The sequence below is a fragment of the Hirundo rustica genome, chromosome 1, assembly GCF_015227805.2.
Source record: "Hirundo rustica isolate bHirRus1 chromosome 1, bHirRus1.pri.v3, whole genome shotgun sequence".
In the NCBI taxonomy this organism is placed as follows: domain Eukaryota; kingdom Metazoa; phylum Chordata; class Aves; order Passeriformes; family Hirundinidae; genus Hirundo; species Hirundo rustica.
Window position 1 is genome coordinate 120,286,159 of NC_053450.1, and position 26,842 is coordinate 120,313,000.

Below are 26,842 nucleotides of genomic sequence, written 5' to 3' on the forward strand. Positions count from 1 at the left end.
GATTAGTTTATTTGATTAGTAGACCAGTGTTAAAATTTTTGGAACTCACTTCTATTTTTCACACTGGCAACTCTGAATCATCTCTCTCAGCTAGTTCAACTTCAAAACAGGAAAAACTGAATACAGTAACCAGCCATGGAGTCTTATAAAATTATTCTTGTGCTGTACAAATTAGCTGAAAAAATGGTTGACTCACACAGCATCTTTTACCAAGCCTGCATGGGCCAGCTTGTGAAATTGTGCAGGGCACCACTAGCATTCTTTGCTGCCAAAACAGAACAACACGAAGGTATAAAAAGAAAGAAGGACCAGAGAAAAAGGGGTAATTTTGCAACACTGCACTTAAATGCCAGTCCTACTGACTTGATTAGAAGACTACCATCAACACAAGAAAGGCCACAGCTTCAACAGCAGAGCCTGGCCCTCAGCTGTGCTTTGAAGGCTTTTGCTGTTCTGGTGGCATCGCTAGGCTCAGGGGTGCCCCTTGGTAACTGCTGCTGGGGGCATTCCTGGAGAACAGAGTTGTCTGCTATAGCTGGCTGGTGTGTACAGAGGATGGAAGGCATGGTCCTGGCTCTGTGAATAAATATCCAATGGCTGCTATGTACCACACCGAGCAAAACCAATGAGGGAGGGAGGCAGGCTGCGGATGAAGTTTAGAGAGGTACTCCATTTTCAAAGATGCACTGTTTAAGCTTTTTCTTGTGCTAAAAAAAGAATTTACTGTTAGCGTCTATATGGTTAATCTATATGTGAACTTCTCCTTTCCCAATTATCTTTTAATTTTAAATTGAACAATATATTGACATATACCTGTACTCATTCAATGATTATTGGAACCAAACAAAAGCTAAAAAGGCAGTCAGATAAATAGTCACTCACATTTTGGGTCCATAGTCCACAGTTAAAAACTACATAAACAGTTCAACTCCATTACAGCACATTTAAGAAAATAAAGGCCCAAAAAAAGTGCAAAGTCAACCTGTGATTAATTTTATTTAGAGTACTTCGCTGGGTCTTGCTTGCATCTTTCTATATAACCTAAAATAAACATTGTAAAAGATTGGACTAATAATATGGATGCAAAGAATGCTTTAAGAAAATACAACTGAAAAAAATATACATTTGGTGTTGAAATAGTCATCACTGGGCTAACAATACAGCCAGATACTTTGCTTGCAAGAGTTTATCCTGAACTCTTTTAACACACATGTAAACTCCCTGATGTACTTTTAGCTACACATCATCTTTCTGAATATCTACTCAGCTCATCTCATTTTAAGACTTTAGGGTACATACAGATTTGGACCAAGCATGAATAATGCACAAAAGTGACTTCCATTTTAAGGAAGCAGCACTAAAATCAGATCCTGACATATTTGAGGGGTCAGGTAGCTAAATGTATGTATTTAAACTTTTTTAAAAGGCGTATTACGTATCTATATTACTGAAAAAATATTATCTTCCTTTTTAACAAGGTAGAACAGAATCAGTTCTGTAATCAACAATTACATATATTGTAAGAGTGGAACATGCAAAATCTCTCATCCCTTGTCTATGTGATAATTATTTTTCACTTACTATTTTTTGCCTTAAAACACAGGAAAAACCATCAAACTGTGTTGAACCCTTTCAATATTCCCTCCCTCACATCTGTTCAGGTTGTAATGTGCTAAACACAAATACATGAATGCTAAGAATGCCCAAGACATCATTTCTGATGACCTGATTGGAGGAGGAGACTCTACAAAAATGCTTCATTTGTGATATAAATTACGTCGTTCTGTAAATGCCATGCAAACAGTGCTGGGGCAGGACTGCAAAAGGAGCCTTACTGGTTTTTAGGTCTCTCTGAAGCATAATGAACAGTGATGACATTTTCCCACAGCCTACATATTTCAATTAGGACTAAAAGTCAGAAATAAAATTTCAGCAGCCTAGGTTTTGGGATTTCTGATAAAGTGAAACTGACCTTGCATATTTATGGTGCAGATGGATCTTGATCTAATGCAGTTGTTTTGCTGTAGATAAATTTAAATCTAAATCTAAATCAGATTTAGATGTGATAGATTCAGCCCTGGAAGACTAATTTCACAGTGGCTCAGAATACAGTTAACAACGTGAATTTCGAGTTGCTTCCCATCAACTTCATGTTCCATCAGGAGACTTTCAGCTGCCAACACAGAAAAGGACTGCCTAAAAAGCAACACTCACAGGTGTTTACCACAGGTTAAATGCTTCATTTTGTACTACACAGAATAGAACTCACTCCTGGCAAGATCCTAACATTAAGGCACACGGTCTGTAACTAGACACTGGAAGAGCTTAGCACCTTCTAAAACTGCTCCTAACCCACACAGTTTGACATTTAAAAGTGCAGCCTCAAGATGTGACATTTACTATGCAAACTGTTTTCATCCCGCCCCATCCCCACTTTAATTTTATAATGACTAGAAAATAAATTAAGTCCCTAATAATTCAATGAAGTCCAAGTGTAACTGCACATTGTAACTGTTCTTGTTCAGAGCTGTATTGACTTTTACAGGATGCTATACATATGTAGATTTCATTACACTCTCAGAGCAGAAGGAGCATCCAGAACTAGTTTAAACAATAATTCATGTAGAATGCATGTCTTGAAGACTTCTACTCAAAACAAGGCTTTTCAACAACCACCACCACCACCTTCCCTTTTCCCTTTCAGCTGAAAAAAAAGTGCATTTTGATCTCTGTAGGATTTTACTTGTTTTTCTTCAAATTTATTAGCTTCTGTAATTATATAGTCCATTTTATTGTTAAATCAGAAACAGTAAGAGAACACTCTAGGTTGGTATAGTCATTTTACAATGAGCATATCATCTACAATACCTTTACCTAATGTTGTCAGAAAACCAAAACAGAATCAGAACAGCAATTGATTTATTTTTTGACAAACCTGCTTATTGAGATATCACTTATTCTGTAAGGAAGAAAATACTCAAAAAAATAAAAAAGTTAAAATTTAGTTAAAAGCTTTACTTGTTTGGGAGCAATCTCATAAAACTCTTTTAATATGAGCACTTCACTTCACAAAATGAAAAACTATTTACATCATTTTGCTTGCAGTTTGGTCACATTATCTACACACATTTGCAGAAGATCTTAGGCAAAATAGGTATGTATCTTCTTCTGACATAGGCTATCAGATTGATTGCACATTTTCCTTTTACATAATGGCTCTCCTATAGTGCACTGAGGTCAGTGATCACTGTCTAATTACATTCTCATTTTAATTTATGGCTCAACAATAAAATCCATATCACTTCAAACCCAAATATCCAAGCGGCTGAATTACATACAGAGTGAAACTTGTGGATTCCACTTTTTTAGACCTGGTTTTCAAAAAAATAATATATCTCACTAGCACAATTAACAAACTGTGCAAAGAAAGAAACAACCTTTGTATTGAATTGGTTTGAAAATCAAGGCATCTTGCCAAATTTTGTCAACTGATTTCCTGCTAGTTACATCCCATTTAAAAAATGTTCATTTCCTGATGGCACTACAATGAACTTTTCAGCACGTGATTACTGAATTACAGTATCTTTTACATATATATGCTATATTTAGGCCAATAATGTAATTTCCATGTTACACAAAATCATTGCCTTCACAAGCAGAGTTGCTACATACATTCACAGTTTCAATAGATTGTAATTAGCTTCTCCAGTTGTGCTTTAAAAATTCTGAATATTTTCCAACAGTAAGTGCAAAGCAAATGTCTTATGCAGCTACAATTGGTCACAGAGTTATAAACTCCAAAATTACGAGAAGAGCCTTCTCTCATTCTCCATTTTCATCACCTGCTTTTTCAGGTATGACCTCCAGACTTCGACGAGGCTTTGAGATTTCTGCATTTTCAGTGCCTGGCTTATTAAGTCCACATGAAAGAGTGGCATAATGGATTTGCTTCAGATTTTCCAGTGCTTCATTTTTAGCATATTTGAGAAGATCAGCTTGCCCCTGTAAGGAAAAAAAATGCAGTTAGAATACACATTTGATAAGTGCATTCTCTTCTCTTTTACCCTTCTGCTTGTTTCAGATTGGAATTATAGGTGTCCTGCTTAAAAAAAAAAAAAAAAAAAAAAACACAAAAAACCAAAGAAAGACTGAAAACTAAAACCAAACCAACCAATGAAACCAACAAAAAACTCCTCAAAAAACCAAAATAAAGCTCAAATTTGTATAATTTGGTATTAGAAAGAATCAAGCTCTTTTCTTTCTCTGAAGCCAATCAGTGGCATCAGCAATGGGGTATAGTTAATTTCTGCCTAACAGTTTTCAAGGGAAGTTAATCTGTGCTGTATTTTTAATCCATGGGGACTAAAAATGTTTCTTCATAATGAAAATTGTAATGATTGATTTTAATACCACAGGGAGTTGTTTAAAGCTTTCCTGGTTTTTTTGGTTCCTCAGGAATTTTTTTTTAGAGATGTGATTCACTCAATAGGAGGATGGTAAAGGACCAATGCTTGTCAATGCATGAAATACGAAAACACAGACTTGGTGAGCAACACATAAAAAGGACAGTGATGACAAAGACCTCACAGGGCAGTCTGCAGTTCAGCACTACTGCTATCCCTCTTCAGAATTATAGAATCATTTAGGTTGCAAAAGCCCTTTAAGACCATCAAGTCCAACCATTAACCTAACACTGCCAAGTCCACCACTAAACCACGTCCTTAAGAGCCACATCACTCCTCCTCTTCATAGCAATTAAGTTATAAGCAAAGCTGTAAGAGAAGTTGTCCCAGGCTTAGGTGTTTTGGCTCTTGTTTTACAGTCCTCCGTCTCTTTGTATTGATTAAAGCCTGCTAACAGCAACAGCTCTCACTGGTAGACTGTGGACAGCCTTCCCTGCAGCTGGTATCTGCCCACCCTGCCCACTTGCAGCAAATGAGCAAGGCTGTAGCACATGCTGAGCATGTCTGTCTTGCTGGTGGGCACAGAAGAGTTCAAAAACAAGAGCAGCAAGTCTGCAAGGGCCAAAGTGACTGTGCTGAGCCCACACTCCTGAAGGAGAACTGCTCCACAGCTCACAGGAAAATACCTGAAGGTGAGAAACTCACACCTGAAGGGGAGAAATACACACACACACAAAAAGTCCAGGTACTGTAGTTCCTTGAGGCTGCCAGTACCAGTGTCCAATAAAGTATGAACACTGTCTGCAACCTTCTCCTGTCATGTCTGTCCATCCTGGGTAAATTCTGTATCCTGACAGACACTTCTCTTGAAGACATGCTAGTATCTCTTCCAAAGGTAATATGTTGCCTTTCTTCTGCCAAGTAAGGTAGAAATGCATCTCTACCTCTTGATTTTAAAAATATTGGAGTAGAGATAGAATAGCAGTCAGACAAAAACGTGTGCACTCATGGTGTGATATTTCTGATGCTTCCTTAGCAACTCAAAACATAAATAGTACCCAATGAAGTGATCACACTTATGTATTTGAGACACACAAATTGAAAACAAATATTACTTTCTTCAAAGAAATAATGTCCCCCTCTCCTTACCCAAGATCATAATAGCCAAAGTCTTTTTCTGATCACCAGAGAGGAAAAAATCTAGAATGTCATCAATCACAGCACAAGCTTCAGAAATATTTTCTTCTAAAGAAAACCAGGGCTTTCTTTAAAAATCACATACTTTTTTCCAAACTAACAAACAACTAAAAGCTAATTTAAAACACTCCAGCACACTAAATGAGTCATATCTGGAGTGCATCTGTTTCTAGCCCAAGTTCTGTTTTACATGGATTAGTAGAATATAGTTCTGGAATTTTAATCAAGTTGTTTATTACAGGCAGAGCTGCTAGCAAACAGTCTATTAATAAGGTTGCCCCAAACTTCTCAGTTAAAAAAACACCCCTGCTTTCAGTTACTTATATGCTTGCCAAACTTTAACGACTTAAGCTGATACTTTCTATGCAGGATTCTTGCCATTGGCAGATATAGTAGATTTTATTATTATTTCTGTTTAATATTATTCTTTAACCTCATCCATATGGTTCATTCAGTTCTGGGAATAAAGATGGGGAAATGCCATCAGAAGTTTGTTAACAATCTTCTATACTTCCTTCCCTACTCTCACTTCGGGTAGGGACCTGAAATTCAACTGACTACAGGGCAGTAGATCCAAGTTATGAGCTTTTTATAAACAAAAATCAGATTTTGAATGTGGTTAGTACAATCACTCAGGATTCCACTCTTGATCATCCTTCATCTCTTGACAGCTCCAGCAACGTGGCAAGACAATGTGTATTCCATTTCCACAGAATAATGAATGCGCATTTGGAAAAAAGCTGGGTTTTTTTCCAGGATGGCTTCTCCAAGCCACAAACATTGGGTTGCCAATGCAGGCAGTCCAAAAGCCAGACTAGAGGGGAGAAAGGAAAAGCCCAAGACAGACTCTGGAGAAGAGGTGGATGGGGAAAAGAAGGGTGCAAGAACCATCTCTTGGACTGACCTGGCAAGAAGCCTAGGGCTGTAGAAAAGGAAGCTGGAGTGCATTACACTAGGGAGATGCTACATCTTACTGCAAGAGAAGATTGTGAAACACAAACAGTGTAACAACACTAAATTTGGATCTGACAGGTGAGCAGAGAAAGGGAAAGATTGAAGCAACACTTGGGATTGGAATACAGAAAGAAAACAGGTCGACAAAATTCACCACATTGAAAGTAGCCTGAAAATTATATACAAGTAGAAAGACTAACAACTCCAAAAGTGTGAGAGATTGGTAATGAGAATAAAAGCTGGTGAGAAAGAAAAAAAAAAAACATTGAGCAGAGAGAAGGCTGCTGAATGCAATTAATTGGGTAAGGTGATGAGAAAATGAAAATAAACACTCATTGTGAAGGATCTCTAGAGGTGGCAAGTAGGAAGAAAAAATATTAGGCACCAAGTGGGAAAAGAACAGTGGATGTAGGAAAGCAGGGAAGAAGGAATCAGGGCTGAGTAGGAATGGCTGGTTTTCAGCAGGGAACTGTGAGTGTCTGGACGATTCCAATCAGGGAAAATGAACTTCGAAGACAAAAGAGGATCTAGTATAAATGGCTGGATTATTGCAGACAAGGTGTCAATTACTCTCTTCTCCAATGCTCAGAATTTATTTCTGAATGCCACTGAACTCAGAGACATGTTTGTGAAACCAACTGTGCTGTCGTTATGTGCTGGTAGGTCTTGACCTCAAGATAAAACAACAGCCAACCACAGCTACCAAAATGCCATGAGCTCAAGTGAGAGAGCTCTGCATGATCCGTGTGAAGTGCCTAGTTCTGCTGATATACCATCATGAAGACATATGCTGGGGAAATGAAACAGCATGCAACTCAAAAATTCAAGTTGTAGTCACAGTGAACACCACTGAAAAATAATACAATGCATTGGAAAGGCAAAAAAATTAAAAAGCCATCCAGATCTGGAAAAAAACTGCCATCACACACTCAATTAAACAATCTCAAAGACTTTCTTTCCAGTTAGGTATCAAATGTCTCTTCTCCAAGGCCTCTCAAGGACAGTTTCAATTCTTTATATTTTATGCATCCTGATTTTCACAGTAGGTGCTGCTGACTTAATAGCAAAGTCAGTTGACTGCATGCTGGAACATGGGAATCTCTCAGATCTGTGGACTGCTCAGGGGTCTTTCACCTTCTTAGCAGACCCAAATGCCTGTAGCAACTTGCTCTGATAAAATGCATACTGTAAAGTCAATACAAGAGACCTACAAAGAGCTCAAACTTTAGGCAAGCCGGTTTATCTTAAGGGAGTACTGAAAAACCTACTTTCCAAGAAACAAAGCTGGTTTGCACAGAGAACTCGATGCTGGGATCTGAAGCAGTTGCAGAAGCAAACCACTGTGTTTCTTGCCGTGTGGAATGGCTGTCTTCACCAGCCTTTCATCTCAGATTAAGTCAAAATGTAAATTAATTTAGTCCTTAGTGTTGTCTGGCAAGCACACCAAAAAACTTGAATTTATTTCCAGCAGTGTGGTTAACAGGCGGCTTGTAGTAATTCCCAACTGGGAGAAGAATGGATCTAGGCCTTGCAGAGCACTGGAAGAGCATTTCCCTCAGCAGCATACAGCAACCACTGCTCCCCTTCCTTCACCACGGTTAAAATTCACTTACAGAGCTGAGCTCTATGTAACTTCAATATTTCATGTTTACACGGGCTTCAGAAAAAGTTGTTTTCTAGGCAGACGTAAAAAAAGACCTTAAAGAAGATCAAAGAACAAAACTGATATTCATCCAAAAGCTTTTAGTAAACAGCAGCAATAAAGAAAATGGATTAATTTGGAAGCCAAATTCAGTACCCTTCAAATCTCTCTGACCCAATATGCCTGTGTCATCTAGTCTGGTTTATTTTTTCTTAAATCCTTGTTAAAAACATTCTGGTTGTTTTGAAACTTTTGGCTAAGAGGCAGTGTTTTTATAACATGGCTCCTTAACAGTAACTGAAAACAAACCCAAGACGGTTCTCATCAGTTCTTGTACATCCAAAATGAGGTACCATTTCAGAATCAGTTGGATATAGAATCAGCTAGAATGTCTCAGCACAGCTACCTTTGTAAGCTGATATGTATTCACTCATGATTTTTGATTAACTGGTTCTTCACTAGCCGTGTGAACCTGAAAGCAAAACTGTACAGATGACATTTGAAATAACTACATGAGCACCCTTTCCCAAAAAAAAATCACTAAAATCTCTTACATTAATGACTGGTCTTTAGCTCAGGAACAGGAACCTGAAGCTCCTATCAGGAAATGTTAAGAAGCCACTATCCCTTTCTCAAAGTGCTCCTCGAGTACAATGGAACATTTCTTTGAGCAACCTGGTCGAGTGGCAGGGGTCCCTGCCAACGGCAGAGGGGCTGAAACTGATCATCTTTAAGCTTCTTTCCAACCCCAGCCATTCTATTATTCTGTGACACACTACTATGTTCCACGCCCAGCTGATGTGCTCTGAGTGCAGTTTTGGAATTAGGACATAAAGGCCTTAACTTCCTAACTTCTAAACAAGGGATTAATTAGGAGCCAAAATCCCATCAGTTCAGCAACATCAAGAGACTAGTAGCTTCAGGTATTTAATTTGTACTGGGCTGTCTTCTGAGGACCTACAGGACCAGGCAGCAGCTATCAGATGCTTTATGAATACTCCACCACCGCTGGAATTCACTTGGAGATTTGGCTGAAAAAGTTCAGATTATTTTAAAAAAAGTTAGAAGCTGCAATCCTGTAAGTGCCTTGAATATTCTTTTTATAAATACATTTTTGAAAATACTGTAGGTGCAGAACCAATGCTATTACAGAGATAACAGATGTCATGGACTGCATGCCTTGCAAGAGAAAGTAATTCACATCATATAATGTGACATGTCTAAAAACTCATAGCCCACAAGAAACATCTAACAAATGCTGAAGTTAGGAGTCCCACCTTCATTCAAAATGCTTCCATTGACCTCTTCTTTTGCGTTTAGACCAGCTCTTCATTGCCAAGACTAATTTACAGATGATGCTGTCTTCTTCCTATGGGCATCTCAAATTCTGAGCCTTATAGAGGGTTTTTCTCAAAGTTCTTCTATGCCAGACAAGTGTATAAATTTTTACAATAGGTTGTAGGAGTCTGCTGCAACAGCATTTAAAAGTGATTTTTCTTCTTCAACAGTGTACTTTTGGCAGAAAACATGATTATCTATGTTTAGAAAATATTAATTCTATCGGCCTGAGTTGTAACAATAAATAAATTACTAGCACATAACTGTCTATTTGAAAGAGATTAATATTTTAGCAGTTTACAATCTCTAAATCAGGCAACAGACCAAATTTACTCTAAATGATGTTGTGAAGTTAAATAGCTCTGTGTACTTATATGGGGTGAATAAGAATAGGTATCCGTGCATATACACAGACACAAATTGGATGGAAGTATTTCAGCTGAATTCAAACATACTATACTAATAATAAATTTGGCCACATGGCTTCAAATTAAGAAAAATTAGATCCTTTAAAACAGTAACTGTAATGCATGTGGCATGCAAAACACATAGAGATACTCAACAACTGTGTCAGATGTTCTAAACGAAGTGTCCCTAGAATTAAGCTGTCAATTTTGTAATTTTATCAAACTTTCCATTGCATCAACTGCAGTCAAAATGTCCCAATTGAAACAGAATGATCAATATGTATCTCGAGGGTAAAATGCCGCTTGATCACTTTGGAAAATACATTAGCCACACCATGTGAGCATTCCCTGAGTCCCCTGTGCAGGAGCTGAGGATGGCACTCATGTAGAAATTTTTAATAAGGCTGTTCAGAGCCATACAATAATTCCTATCTCATAGCCAAGAGTCCACATGTTTACTGTGTATTTCTACATGGATTTTGTACTATTTGAGAAGGAATAATGTGGACGTTCACTTTTCATCCCTGTTCTCTCACAGTTTTTTGAGAACTGGGAACATGGCAATGGAAAGACAGTTCGATCAAAATTATGACTGCAGATCTTTTTCTCCAGACAGGAAAAGTAGTGTCTTAGAAACTGCTTAACTTCTGCTTATATGACATGAGAGTATGGTTATAGCCCACAGTTAAAGAGTTTGGAGTGAAAAACCTCAGTGTGTCACTTGAAACAAATCTCAGCCTTTAACTTTCTGTACATCCAAACGTGAGCAACAGCACTTAGCAGATGCCTATCTGAGCTGCAGTACCTGTAAATAACTTTGAAGATGTAACAACATACCAGAACTTTCTGTAATGCCTTCTGCTAAAGTTTCAACAACAGGCTGATTAAAATCTCACCAATTTTTTTAACTAAAGTATTAATTATGGGACAAATTGCACCTTCCTAAGGAAAGGATCTTAATCTCTAAGTAGAAAAATACTACCGAATCAATGTCGAAGAGATTTTCTCAATAATCTCTTCAAAAGGAAGGTCTTCTAACCTCATTATGATGCTAATCCTAAGGACATGTGCACAAGCCCTTCAGTGCTCCTCAGAGCCAGACCTACCATGTCACTTCTCCAATTCCTGGCTAACGCAGAAATCACGACTGCACATTTCAGTCACTCACCAACTGCAAACCTCCTCCCCACCAACCCTTATGTTCAGAATGTAAAGCAAGGATGTAGCAAAGGTACCGCTGTTTCAGGCAGCATTAAAATAGAAATCTACCAGCCTACCCAAGCTGGTATCTGACACCTTTGACAGAAAAGAAGGGATAAGAATTTATTTCTTTGACATCTGCCCAAAGCCACTGAACTGACTTCTCCATCCCCTCGGAAGCACAGGACAGATACATAACACATCCCATACGCTGTCTTCAAGAAACTCTGTTCTGATACAGGAAATGTGACATTTTGGCCCTTTACCTATAAGCAGAACCTGCATGCATATTTTTAGAATGTAGTAACTATACACGCTGTAGCAAATTTCACCACTTTTTGATTCTCCTCGGCATTGGATTTGTGCAGTATAACACAAGAGGGATTGGAGCACCAAGTGACATGATGAAAAGCTTAACAGTTCAAACCAACATAGAAAGCTGGAGAAATACATATGCATTACTGCTTTTCTGTCATAGTTCACTCTAAGAAGAGGCAGTATAGGACTGTATTTTCAAGAAGAACTAAAAATAAAAACTAGGTGGGAGAAAATAATTTTCTTTATAATTAAAACAGACTTTTTAGTTTCATGTAGTGAAGAAGTATTTGATTGAGTGAGAGAGAAAAAACTCATTAGTGGATGTAAACACAAAACTCAAATAATTTTATCTAGAAGCATAGTGTCGAGGGAATAAATTAAGGGAGGCAGTTTTGCTATCTCTACAAATTTTGATATACTCTGCTGAGATGAAAGACCACCAATAGGGAACCTGAACTGTTCCACGTTCTAGTTTCCTTAGGGTCTCTGGCTGAAAGCTTTTCTTATACCTCACCATTTACTCTTTCATCAAAATGTAAGCAAATGTGCTCGACAAAATGTAAAGAGAGTCTCCAGCTCAGACACTCAATTTATTCCAGCCTGGATTATGGACATAATTTGCTTCTACCATTAATCACCATTCATCACTGACTGCAGCAGTAACAGCTTCCCTTTTGTTTTCCAGTAACTGCATTAACCTTAACACTTCTTCCCTTTTAAATCAAAACCGAGTTTTGTAAACAATGGCATAGCTTGCTTCCAGCCTGAGCCACTTTGCAGAAGTCAAGACTCGTCGTTTCAGCCAGGTATTAAAGGTAACCAAGGATCCTACAAATGTTAAAAGACTGCAAGAAGAAAATGTCAGACATACTGAATGAAATAAGCCTCCATAACACTACGTGAGAATAACAAGTCACATTGAGACTGCTGTGCTTCAGGTTATATAAATCAAACTGACTACGATTATAGAAGTGAATAAATCCAGTTGAACTGTGACACAGAGTAATGACCAGTAACAATATTAGAATGACAGTTTTCAACAGAAAAATACAGTAAATAACCAAAAGAAGACACATTACCTTTAAAATTGTAATGTTCCACGTAAAACTTTCCACTGATTTTTGCAGTTTTCTTTCTTTTAGGCCTTCTCTTGCTCCTATATTGTGCAGGTTTTCATGAAACTCCATTGCTGTGGAGAATAAAAGAGGGACGAATACAGTATCTATTTTAGTGCATTTTTGTCATCATAGAGACAGCAACTTGAAACTAATATGGCAAAAAAACAGTGAAAAAGCCTCAGAAATTTTATTCTACAAGCCCAAATCTATCTGATGTATTAAGATGCAATGTTATATAACATAGCAATATATACAAATCTCTCTAAGCCAAAATCCACTGAAGCACCTGTTTGGTCATTGCTTTACAAAGATGGAGCCCAGCAAGTATTTCCTACAGAAATATAATCTCTAAGCACAACTGAATTTGTTGTACCTCACTAAAAACCTTTTTGTAGTTGCTATAGGAAGGAAACACTAATTTAACTACTCTAGCCCAATAAATTTATTTTGTGCTTCGCTCTTTTGTGCATTTACATCACAGATGTCCATCTTACAGCTTATATGGTGGAATCTGCCCAGAAAATAAACATTTTACCTTGTTCCTGAAAATAAAGGAATAACTGTGAAGGAGGAATGCCAAGTGAACTTGATAAGGAATGCCAGGGACATTTTACCACACCATGTAATCTACTGTGTCCACAAAAACTGTTGTCCAATTCCAAACCAAAGATTTTTGGTAAGATTCAGACTAGCTTCATCTAAGCACTGAGCAGACCAACCAAAGTTTGTTTTTACGCTGCACAGATAGTAGAAACATAATTTTCTTTCCATGCTGCTGTTACAAGCCATATAAAAACAGACTTTAAACAGTTTTCTTCACACAGGAGAAGTCAAATGTCCTTCCATGGGTACACAGAGCAACCTCACATGGATTACAGCTACTTTCCTATGAAAGTCATAGTTCAGTTGTGCTCTCAGGATCTCCATCTCCAATAACATATAGGGTATTTTGAGGTCAAAAGTTAGCAAGTGGTTGTGACATACACCTATGAATGTAACAGTTAAAGCACAAATTCTAACTTTAACTATGTTGGTTGTGATCTTCTATCTGCCCAGTGACTGTATGCACTTCAAAATTTACATGTACTTAATTACCACTAATAAGCACATAAACTTGGGTTGGCTGTCAATCTGAGAGAAGACTGATTTTTAAGACAGTATCTCTTCTTCATAATGTCTATCCCACACTCACATCTCATTAAAAGAAAGAGAGATGACTGAATGTTTTCATTGTACACTCCCTTACTTTACTCCCACATATGCACACACACATTTTAAAAAGTATTCCTAGATTCATTTGAAAGGCAAAATTGTTCTTTCTACCTTTTCTTACTATTTTAAATTTTGCTACAATAAAAATAAATGGCAAATATTTTCCCTGAATTAACATACTGTATCATTTTTATTTCAATCACTTCTCTAGAGCTCTGCCTCTACAGTCTCAAATATAATGTTCATGCTATGGTTCCCCGAAACAGATTTCTAAACAGGTGAGAAATTAAAGTTCATTACCCTATCATTGTTTTAAGTATCCATTTCCCATTCATATCAACCAAAATAATAAACTCCCAGCATGATTATGGAAAGATTTTACACAGATCCATATTTACAATATTACACTTCTAGAGCCATCATGACAATACAGATTTTCTGATATGTACAATGAATTCTGAGACATACTGGTAAACTTTTGAAGTTCTATACCTCATTTCCATCTTAACAATTATTGCTTTTTAAGTTGGTGGACACCAGCAATCAATAATAACTTGAACTAAAGCCACTCAGACAGATATTAAAAATAATGCTGAGTGACTGCATGTTAAATGTGGAATTGGAGCTTTTTAGATTTCAAATTATTTTGATGTATACGAAGTTCCTGATATCACAGATGTGGACACAGTGGTGACCACGGGTTCTGCCAGCCAGAAAAGCTCCTTTATGTTCACTGACAACCTTTCTGTGGTGATGCTCTTCCCAGTCTACACTCATGCTACGATACCTTTCTGTCCTGCCAAAGCCATTCCACCCCAGCTAACTTGGAACTTGGCAGGAACTTCTCACCACCCTTGTTCAGGAAATGAAACAGTCGGATCGTCCTACCAGGGCACGCACATGTAAACCCTCAGCTAACAGCTGCCTCCTGCTTAAACAGCACTGATCACTCCCCTGCCCTCAACACCTCTCACAGACTGGCCAGCTCCTCATCATCATGCTACCCTAAACCTATCCCACAAGCAGGGACAAGTAGATCTGAATTTTATTTCCGCTTCCATTGCTAGCTCTTGCCTGAGTAACTGAAATTAATTATTTCATCTCTTTGTCTCAGTGTTTCCATCTGCTGAAAGGAATGAATTGTATTTGCTACACAATATATGGACAGTTAAATTTCAGAGCATGAATGCAGCACAACATTTAACTGTTGACCATATCTCTCTTGGCATTCTTCTTCTATGTCCCCACTTGGCTTTCTTGCACTTTGCCTTGGAATTATTTCATGCATTAACTATGACAAAGGAATAACACAAGTGTTAAATTCCAAAACTATACTTATTACAAGATAACAGAAAAAGGAAAAAAGAGGAAAGACATTCTCATTTACAGTTAAATTAATAAAAGAAATTACATGTCCATATAAACCCATGTAAATGTGCCTTTAGTATATGCTTACAAAGAAAACTGAATGTTAAATCACTTTTTTATATACACAATTTTCTGTCTCCTTGCAAGTAAAACTTCAGCTCTCACTCTCATTAAGATATAGTAAACAAGTCACTTTCATGAGGCTTAATTACTTCTAGATTTATAAGTCAATTAGTAATTTTGAACTGCCAGAGAGCTCTTGAAAGATAACAGGCATACTATTAACCTGATGTATCACTCACTATATTTTTGCATATACCACCTCAATCAAACAAAGCACAAGTTAATCATATTTTCCATTTATTGTGGCAGATGTTAAGAAAGATGTAATTCACAACTTTCTGAGTGACCAAGAAGAATATCTAGGATGTGTGCTCTTCTGTTTGGATGATATTTTCTCTGCTTCAATTTTTGCCCACGGCACAAATGTATTTATCTACAATGAAATTATTATTGACTGTTGCCTTAGGCCAGAAAGCTCAGATCTAAAAAGCTATTTTGACTGGAGACTTTACTAAAATCCTTATTTACATAGAATCACTGAGGTTGGAAGGCAGCTCTCGACCTACCCCATTGCTCAAAACCAGGATTGGAGAGAACAGGCGGCCCAGGACTGTGTTAAGGTGGCTGTTCAATATCACCATGGGTGGATATCCAACTTTTCATGGGATTGAAGTGAGGCTGACTGGCTTAATCCTACTTTCTAGTTTTCTTTAACTTGTTTGACTGCGGCAACTCTACTGCTTACGACAGTGTATTCAGACAGAACTTTCAAACATCTTTATTTGGCTCCCTTCTGAGTTTCTTCCTGGGGGTACTAAGGGCACTTAGTTTGCATAACCTGCATTAAGAAGTCTGGTCGTTGCTGCATAAGTAAGGGTGAGCTGACAGAAGCCATACAATTTCCTAACCATTTGCAAAACAAAAACTGATTCAAGTCTTCCACATTAAAAAGGCCAGCTTTTCAGTGAAACATTCACCCCAACTATTGCAAGCCATGTAAACACACTGTAATACATGTAACAAAACAGCAATAGCGTGACTCAACAGCAGGTTTGTACAGTGAACAAAATAGTGCTGACAAACTTTCCTAATCATAACCAGGGATTTCACAGCATATTCCTCTCCTCTGTGGTACACTTGCTTATTCTAAAACACCCTTATAAGCAAACCTTCAGTATTTTCCAAATAATATTTTCCCCATCAGGGCTGAATCTCCTTCTGGTTCCCCAGTGAATGCTGGTTAGATTAAATTTCATGACCGTCTTAGCTTCTCCCTCTCTCTCAAACCCTTTCCCACAGCCCTGGAATGCATTAGATGGCTTTAACATGTCTTCATTCCCCCAGGAATCCCTTACCATTCAAGATGCTACTCTGAAACCTTATGCACAATTCTCTTCTCCCATTTTCAATAATTTCAAAAGGCATGAGGAAAAGAGAAGTACTATAAGGCTACTCGATGCAGTAGGAACCACGTACCATTGAGGAGACTAACAAAAATTTGCTTGGTTAGTCTTGCATAAAGAAAACCAAAAGAGGAGCAATTGCTCTCTAGATCCTCTAGACCACTCAGATAAGACCTCGGACCTCAAAGGATCATTGGAGCTAAAGGACAATATTAGGATGGATGGCCAGCAGCAAAATCAGAACACATGTAAAATTTATTACCATTGTAGATGTGGTTCTGTGATCAGCCTTAAAATGAGAAAATTACTCAGATCAAAAACTCATATTCATTTTAAAATACAGCTTGACATGGTCAATTTTCAAGAGCTGTACTGGGAAGCAGACTTAAGGACCCTACAGTTCTGTGTTTCCTCAACTAGCTGCAGGATGACCTACAGTATTACATGCATAGGGGTGTCAAACCTGTATTAATTTATACTTAACGAAGTCTGATGGAACATTTATGTCTATAAATTCAACAAGTACTAAATGACAGTGTAGAGAGCAAGGTGTCTTATTGCTATGACATACTTTAATAAGAAGGAAGTTTTCCTAAATAAAACATACAAGGCAATATAATTGTCTTGACGGGATGATAATTTTGAGTCATCCCCTGTCAGAATAGGTTCCAGACTGGAACTTCAGCTTTGTTTTATGTCCTGGATTCCTACTGTCTAATTTTTCACAATAATGTTCAGTAGATACAAAAACATTCAGAACTTACAACATTCATATGAGCTAAAAATGTGTTATTGTTCTACTCATGCTTGAAATGCTACAACAACGATGCCCTGCATATTGCTGTAGTTCCAACATCGTATCTTCATCAAAAATATTATTTGATGATATATCTCAAAACCAACATTTTTTGATACTATTAAAAGATGCTAATCTTCAACTGTATTTAGCTTGAAAAAATATTTTCTTCCTTTCTTTAAAATTAAGCTACTTCACATGAAATCCATTATCCTTTATTACTAACTAGAAATAACACCTGTTGAAAAATGGTTAGCAATTCCTCCCACTCCTGGGCTTTCACTATAGTTAAAAAGTACCATACTTAAGATATTAATTAAACTGTGCTATATAAAGCAGCATAAGTGATTCTGCTATTTTTAAACTAGATAAGAAGCATATATTAAAAAGGAAAGTGGCCTTAGATCTTTGAGCTGCATGTAATTATGGTTTTACATACAATAAATGTCTCTGAACTCTCTGATGATAGTTACACATTTATTAAAATCAAGATGTGAAAAGAAACTGAAAATGGAATGGAAAACTGGAGTACATACCTGTATGGTACAAGTTCAGGAACATTTGAAACTCTGAGATTTGGCTGCTTTTGTAAAGAGTTCCAATCACAAAGCCCTGGCATGCAAACCCAGTTTATAGCAAAAAAATTCACACTTTTTCTTTAACTGAGAACCAAGATACTAATTTTTCAAGGAATCTTTAGCAAAACAGCCAGCACAACACTTGCTTAACTGTATTTCAAAACCCAAATCTCTCCCTGACTTTCTCATTTGTTTTCTTTGATGAAAGCTTTCTTGCCAAGAGATGATTTACAACCTAGCTGAGACATGACTACACAGCAGGTGGGCTCCGCCTGCTATGTTTTTTCTCTTAACAAAGAACTTTATCAGTGAAACAGCACAGTGATGAAATTCTGGCAATAAATGCATATACTGAGTAGGCATAACATGAAATGAGTAACAAAAAAAATTTGACTACGTCTATATGAAATACACACTGTTAATACTCCAGGTATGAAGTACTTAAATTCAGTCAAGCCAAATATAGTTTATTTAATTTCTGGTAGAGCTCTTTGATTTAAAAGCAAATTAAGTACTTTTCAAAAGAGTTATAAATACAAAATAAATCTAAATAAACATTATTTTTTTTCTATGTAAGGAAAACACAGCTTTTCATTAGATTACCACACCTTGTAGGTCTACTACTATGTAGACAACTCAAACACTCACAAAGATGCTGTGAATAATTTCCATACACAGATTTATTCTTTACAAGAGAAAGCCCATTAAATCAGTTTATATATACAAATATTTCTTCCTCCACTGTGTAGATTAAATGTTAATAAAGGAAACAAAAGAATTCCAGGAAAGAATTTAAGCTGTAAGTATTCATTTCCACATATAAATATTTAATTTGCTTATACAGCTGCTACTCTTGGCCACATCTTTGAAAGTTACAGCTTTAATTTGTAACAGCATTAAATATGTTTCTTAATATTTTTATTTCCGATTATATTCTCTAAACAGACAGCTATTTCAGCCTCACAAATAATTTTCCCTTAAAATTAATTTTATCAGAAAAAGAGATTGGGAAAAGGGTCTGGCTACCAGACCATAGCAACAATAAATCAAATCCATCATGTCAGAGAAGCAGTAAAAGTCACTAAACTTGTAAATTGTCATATATTTTGCTTACAAACCACGCTTCAGAAAAAGATTTAAAATTAACCTTCATAAACGAATGCTTAGTGTACCTCTGTATTTTCTAAAAATCATTACTAGCTGCAAAAATGAAGTCTTAGCAGGAACAAAGATTAGATGCTGAAGTACTTCCAAATACTTAGTTTCCACTGAAGACACTGTAAAAATGTTACACAATAACTAGAGAATCAGAACTTCTTGGCAGATTCAAAGACGATTTTGCTGCAGATTTAAGATGCTCAAGGTATGAATTATTTGCACTCAATACATTCAGATAATTATTTGACAAAAGAACACAGCGCCTTAATTGGTTGTTCAGTATTTTTTAAAATTACTTCAACTTCTTTGGCACTGTGCACTATCTCTGTAATAAGTGGAAATGTTCTTCATACACAGACAGACTGCCTCTACTTAGATGGTTAAAAACCATTTTGGTGCTCAGTGCCCTAATATTCTTAAAAAATAGTAAAGACAAATTGCATACTTAAGAGAACCTTCTTATTCCAATATCCCGAAGAACAATGGCATCAGAACCTGCTGAGCACCGTCCTTTCTGCATCCTTTCCTTTAAATTAGTATTTTGTCTGCCAATCCAGACCAACGCAGTCCCACATCCAATCACAGTAATTCCGTTTTCCATATGAGAGACTTTCCTTAATGTTGAGGACCCACTGAGGACTTAAGATGCTCACTAAATTCTTTCGGAAACAACATCAGAAGAAATTCAAAGTAGCTGCAGTACCAAGATTATGCTGTTATCAAAGCTGAAAAGCGACACGTGTAACACCAATGCTACGACTTTGTTACTTCCAAGGGTTAAGTAACCAGCTCCACCCTTCCAAATACTTTCAAGAACAATCCTTTCAAGAACAAATACCCTTCTAGACACCAAAGTCAACAAAAGGAGTATCAACTGACCAAAGTCATAAAACCCAGACCAACACTTTTTCTGTTCCTCCAAAACAACACCTCTACAAAATTCACAGAGAACCAGGCCTGCACATATTAAAGCAGTTGTTCTGGAAAACTGACTCATGGTATTCCACCGCCAATGTACAGGAAACTTTATTGCACAGACACTCCTCTGGAAGACAGACTGTATTTCTGAATGGGGGTCAAGTTCAGTCACTACATGTATGAGAGTGAATTAAGACTCTCAAGAAATGGCATAAACACAAGAGAGGTACAAAGGAGAGGATTTTTCTCCACAGACTGCTGTTTCCATCTTTTGTTTATCAGTCTCAATACTCAAGAGAGACCAATGAGATTTTATTGAAAAGTTTTTGATTTTGCTGAATGTTAGAATGGAGACTTAAAGATATTGATTTATGGCCCATAAATCAAAAAAGATATTGATTTATGGCACATTGTAATTTTTCCCAGTGTTCAGATCTGGCTGAGCCTACATTGTTTCACTACCAATAGTAATGGATCTCCTACACTTGCACAGAAATCTAATTTCTTTTCTAGTATTACATCAACAGGAGGGGGAAAAAAAGGCTTCATGTGAAAGGGCAAACTCAAGAGAGTAATGCAAAAGTCTATGCTGGTCAAGTATTTGCCCGAGTACCAGTGAGTGAGATCATTAAGAAGTACGTGAGATGTCTCCTAGGAATCATCCACCCATTTGCAAAATATATCAGATTCACAAAAAACCCCCAATACCATCCAAGGCATTACAGGGAGCTATGTATGAGAAGCAATGAGAAGGAAAAATGTGGTGTATGACTGGTGTGAACAACTATGGTGAAAAAGATTTGAACATAAAGAAAAATGACTCATCACCTATTCAGTAATACTACTAAAGTTGACCTAAGTGCAATCCTTCACTTCCCCTCCTCCCCAGCAGAATGTGGTTTCAAGAATATTCAAAGCACAGGAGAGGAGCAGGTCTACAGAGCCAGGGAGTGAGTACATGCAATGATATTAATCTGAGCTGCTGTGGAGCTGTACTTGGAGAGCCTTAGTAGAGTTATTTGAAGAGGAAGGACAAATGGAAAGAAAATATACAGAAGAAAAGGAGGACAAAGAGCAGACAAGAAAAAAGAAAGGGGGGTAAAAGTGATGGAGAGAATATAGAAAGTTTAGAAACATAAATAAAGGGAATAACTTGAATAAACCTCTTTTTTCCTTAACTATCAGGAAAAGTCTATCATGATAATAAACTTTGAAGATTATGTTGTGACAAGTGTGGAGAAAGGAGTTAAAACAATTTGATAACTGGCTTATTAAAAAATGGGAACACAGAGAGAACAAGGAAATGCAAGTATTTCAAAAGCATGCAGACTGGCTGAGAGGGGTCTCCAAGTACTGTTTTAGCAATAGCAGGTGACGGTGGAGTTTATGTGATGGTGATAAATATTATAGATTGCTTTCTTTTGACAGTGAACCTCATGAAAAATATGGTAATGGATCCAATTCTAAGTTGTAACCTGAAGATCAGCATGTCCTACTGATGGCAGTCAAAAAAATTAAATATTCTCAGGTGCAAAGTCCAATGATAACAGAGAAGCATTCCTTCACTCCCTATTTACAAAACAGTAGTTTAAATGCAATGGCTTCTAACCAAGAGTCTAGACCTCCTGATGAGAGGCAGTATTTCAGAAGACATGGATTAACAAATTCCGCTGAACATCACAGTACCCAAACCATAAAAACCATAAATTCTCTTTCAAGTCAGGGATAACTGCAGAACTATTGGGAACCTAGTCATTGCCTTTCACAGTTTAATAAAAACTCAATTACCTACCTATATACCGAGTCAAAAGTGCTCTTCAATAGTGAAGTATATAAATTTCTTTTGCTCTGTTAGTGGATTATCTAATCTGTCAGAATATTACTTTTCTTACATGTTTTATTTCAGTGAACCTGGGTCAAAAACCAACCTAGAATGCAAATAACCTGAACAAATAGTAAAAAAAAAAAAAAAAAAAAAAAAAAAAGGCTCAACAGCTCAGTAAAAGTGTCATTTTGCTGGAAGGCTTATGTAGCAACAGTGGGGAAGTAAGAGTTACAACTATTCAAACAAAATTGATTTTATTCCTTTAATTTTCAACTACCAGAAGTATTTGAAGCCATCATGCTAATATTTTTCTGCATGCAGCTCAGATTAACCATTTTCCAACAGATACTGTGTGCTGTGTTTATCTTTAATGGCATCCAGAATGGCTGGATATTTCCTTTCTTGAAACCATATCCTGTTACTGACGGTGCTGAAGGGCTGCTTTGAAGAACATGTTAGAAAATACACTCCTTTTATGTCATTCATTACTTGCATTATTAAATAAAGTCAGTCACTCTACGGATGGGATAAATAAGACAGACTCTGCTCCAACAACTCAGAATCAAAGTATGAGGAAGAAAGAGAACAGATGGATAAAGGAAGAGTGGGGAGTACAAGGAAGCAATGAAAACTATTTTGGTTAAGGTGGTAGGAGGACAAGTGTCAATCTAGCTACATTTGCGGGATAATTTTAAAAACAAATTCAAAGGAAGTAGCCTAGTGGATGTTTACAGAAAACCTGTGGGACAACATGATAGAAAGCATGACGAGGGCTGAAAATCCAGCAGGCTCTGGAAACTCTTGCTACCAAATGATCAAGCACAAGAAAAGTGAAAGCAGCTCAGTCCTGACGCACAATGAGGAAAAAAGTATAAAAATCCATCCAGGGACAGACATCAACAAAATGACAGCCAGGAAAATGACGTGCATAAGGCAAAATTATGATGGTCAAATGCAGAGAAAGGATAGTGTAGCTGAGATCCCAGAAAATAAGAATCTGAACAAGAATTCTGGCTGCACAGAAGGTTATGCTTATAAAATCACATGGAAAGAAATATGCATTTTTTTATGAATCCGAATTCTTGAAAATAAATTAATTCTTAGTTTGAGCAAGCAGTGCTGGAATACACATTTCTGCATCATATTAACACTATACTGAACTGCTAGAAATCTATACAATAACTTCATTCTCTGAATCAAAACAGAATGCTCAGAGACCACTCCTTGCAGGTATTGTCATGACTAAAAAATAAATAAATTTGTTATAAATTTACCCTTACTGATTTTATGTTTCCCAAGATTACAGAATGGTTTGGGGTTCAAAGGGACCTTAAAGATCATCTAGGTCCAAAACCTCTGCCATGTGCAAGAACACCTTTCAGCACATCAGGCTGCTCAAAAATCCTCCAGTCATATCTACATTTGATTAAGTTCAGCAGTTCTTTGCCGCCAGCCAATTGTGTTTGGTAATTATCGCTCACCTTAATTTAATGAATATTTGGAATATTGTTCTGAGCTTCCACTGATGAACACCAAAATGAATTCCTAAGTCATGGTTCTGTCTTTTAACCAGGGATGAGAGGGATGAGCTCAGGCAGTATTTGAATTATAAAGCAAAAAATGCAATGGAAGATTCAAAAGAGGAGTTCAGGAATTATGTGATTTGAGTACAAAGGAGGCTATAAATGGGGTAAGATGACCTGAACATTCAAATTCTTTACTCTAGCAAAAATACAGGTGCATTTTCGGACTCTAAGAGATTCAGGGAACGGACCAGATTATCTTCAAATTCCCTTTAGCACCTAGATTCTCTTTTCTTGCAGCATCTTTAACTGGCTTAATAGCAACAAAATAAATGGCACTGCAGTCATCTTGAAGTTATGTGAGTTTTTTTTAATTCTGAAAAGAGGAAAAGTACAGTGGTAAGCAAAGCAAGATCATGTTCATTATATCTCTTCATTATTCATGTATCTAAAATACTTTCAATAACTATTTAACTAAAAACTGATTATGTTGAGCTGAAATTAGTATGCTGATATGAAGAAAACAGAGAGGCTTTTAATATGGTTTAATTTTAAAGAACCAAAACGAGGAGAAACTGTTTACAGTTAAATGCTCTCAGAGAATATTAATAGCAAAGAACCTGAATTCTGAAAATAGCCATCTCAGTAATTGTATATTTGCTTATCCAAAAGGCTATCAACCAAGGTAATAATACTGCATTTATTTTCAAATTAAGTCTGAATTCTATAGAAGGCCAAAAGTCTTATTATTAAACTTAAGATAGAAAACAGTTCAATAGAGTGAATTCACTTCGCCTATTTAACAAAATTCTCTTGTAAGCCTGGTTATGACAACAAAAATTTATTGCTTATTGGCAGCTTGCATACTTCTTATTTTAGCAACATTTTCATTCTTTGAGCCACAGAACAAAAAAGCCCAGACAAAGGCACAATTTTGCTTTTTCCTTATCTAGAAACTACATAGGAAAACGTATAATCTTTTACTCGTAATTAGAGTAGCATCTACTGAGATCATAAGATCAATCAGTCATAAGATAATCTTCAAAACCCATTGATTCTAAAAGGTAATTCAGTTCAGCTCATTCATCTTTAAAAATGCCTTGACCCTACTGGGCCAAAGCTGCCCTAAATAGCAGGATCTATTACATAATCCATACTTAGGCTTATGTCACCATGCTGGAGGGTTCTTCTCATTTGAAGATCAAAATCTCCATTATTTAGCACAGGGTTTAAGTCTTCAGCATTCTTAAACAAAGGATTCCTAGACCCAACTGTCCCCATTGTAAAATAAGCTGGTAAGACTCAAGAAAGTCAGACACATGGAAGTTTACAGGAAGCTAGTGAAGCTTTCTACTAGTTCTAAGCTAGTAGAAAGCAATACTTTCTGAAGAGCAACAATTCTAAAATACAAAAATCTGGGCAACTAGCTTTTGCCTTACCTCTAACCAAGGTTCTAAACTACTTAAGACACTGGTGATACTAAAAAAACCTAGCACACTATCACCACATAAATGGGAGGTGATTTAGGAAGCAAGCACACATGTCTACCAGGCAACCTCCTAATGACAGCACTTTTGTGTTTGGTACTGCTGTGGTTTAACCCCAGCCAGCAACCAAGTACTGCACATTTTCTTACTCCTCCTGGGTGGGATGGGGGAGAGAATCAGAAGAGTAAAAGTGAGAAAACTCGTGGGTTGACATAAAGACAGTTTAATGGGTAAAGCAAAAGCTGTGCACACAAGCAGAGCAAAACATCTTGCTGTGTAAGCACTGCTCAGCAGCAACAAAAACATCTCTGATTATCAGCCCCATTTTAAAGCACAACTCTGTAACACAGTCCCATACCAGCTACTATGAAGAAAAATAACTATCCCAGCCAAAACCACCGCAGTATTTTAGGTAAATCTCTGCATCTATCAGTAAGATATGTGAAATAATATTTTGTCACTCATGGTATTTATGTTTGGTAATAATGTTTGACAACTTCAAGTAAATAGGGCAACTTAAAATTTTCAGGTATTTTGACAGTTCTGTGGCTTGACTAAAGTTCACAGTGTCTGAGGAGTATATGCTGCCAGTCAGGAGGAGATCCAGAAATTCTGAGTGGGTAAGCCTTCCTTGATGCTGACCTGAGATGGAAGACACTGTTAATAGGAGAGAGTTCGTAAAGGAAAGCTGAGGGCATAAGAGCATTATTTTTCTCTTTTTGGGGAAAAAAACAAAACAAAGAGACTGGAATTTGAAGGAGAGCAGAGAAGTAAATCAAAGTATGTAAGAAAATCATGGAAGATAATGGGAGCTGCAGGATGCTGAATATCAGGTAGATACAAATGTATTTGTATATAAAAAGCTTTTGTTCCAATTGAGTCATGCAAAATATGGCTGTAAATGCTTTGGCTGAGTCTTTGGCAGCATTCCTGTTTCTGATGCTGAATGTAATGCATCACTCTGAGCAAATTTGTAACGTTGTTTATAAAACAGTTAAAAGGTCAAAAGAAAACAAGCATGTTTAAACAAGGACAGACATGCTATCAAAACAAGAAGGAAATCTTCAAAACTCTGTTGTATCCGAATGAGAAAACTATTAGGAAATATCATATTAAAAAAAGGGTCAGTTTGTGAAGGGGTCAAGAAGTAGTTACACCATCTACTTCAAATATATATCAGGCCCAGGAAACCTTTCAGAGAACTTGTGGGAACAACACAGAACCAGAGGGCATCCACCCGACAGATCTAAAGAACTACAGGAAACAAACATCTGAACTACTGTCACCTAATTATCAGATGGCAACATTCTTCTGACAGTTCAAGCTTCACCAAGGCTCCTGAAGACATTGGGCTACCACAACAAAGGAAGCTCTCACACAGAGAAAGAGAAGCAAATGGTTAAAAAATTTCAGTGTGAAGAAAGATCGTCCTCTTTGTTTCCTGTTGTGTTTTCATTTGTGGAAATGACTATATTGACAAGCTACTGTCCATGTATAAAATACTTGCAATTTCCAAATTCAAGATGTAATTCTATGAATTTTGATTTCTATGATTTGAAATGTCTTTTCACTCTTACTGAATGTGCCTAAATTACAGTAATATCTTTTTTTATGAGGTTTTTTTGTTGTTGGGTTTTGGTTGTTTGGGTTTGGGTTTTTTTGCTGCAGTGGAATATTGATTATAAGTTTTGGGAAGTAAGAAAAAAATACAGTACGTTCTGTATAATATTTTTAAAAAGCAGCTTGTACTTACCTGCTTTCTGACACTGCACTATCTTCTCATATAAGCTATCTGTATTTTCAACCAGAGTCCTGATGGTGTGAATCATCTGTAGAGAAAATAAATTAAAATATACAGAATATCAGTAAAATTAAATTCTTACTTAAAAATTTTAATCTGTAAATGATGCTTAGAATTGAACTCAAATAGATAA

The 26,842-nt window shown here is 36.8% G+C and overlaps 1 protein-coding gene across 1 annotated transcript in view; it reads right to left on the reverse strand.

Moving 5' to 3' along the window:
* Window positions 1–2,737: 2,737 nt before the first annotated feature.
* Window positions 2,738–26,842, reverse strand: part of PLCL2 (phospholipase C like 2) — a 98,515-nt gene continuing 74,410 nt past the window's right edge. Inside the window, exons 5-7 of the mRNA XM_040076839.1 lie at window positions 26,662–26,737; window positions 12,539–12,648; window positions 2,738–4,002 (exon numbers count right to left, since the gene is read on the reverse strand). Coding sequence (XP_039932773.1) covers window positions 3,823–4,002; window positions 12,539–12,648; window positions 26,662–26,737 — 366 coding nt within the window. The 3' untranslated portion in view covers window positions 2,738–3,822. The remainder of the gene's footprint in view (window positions 4,003–12,538; window positions 12,649–26,661; window positions 26,738–26,842) is intronic.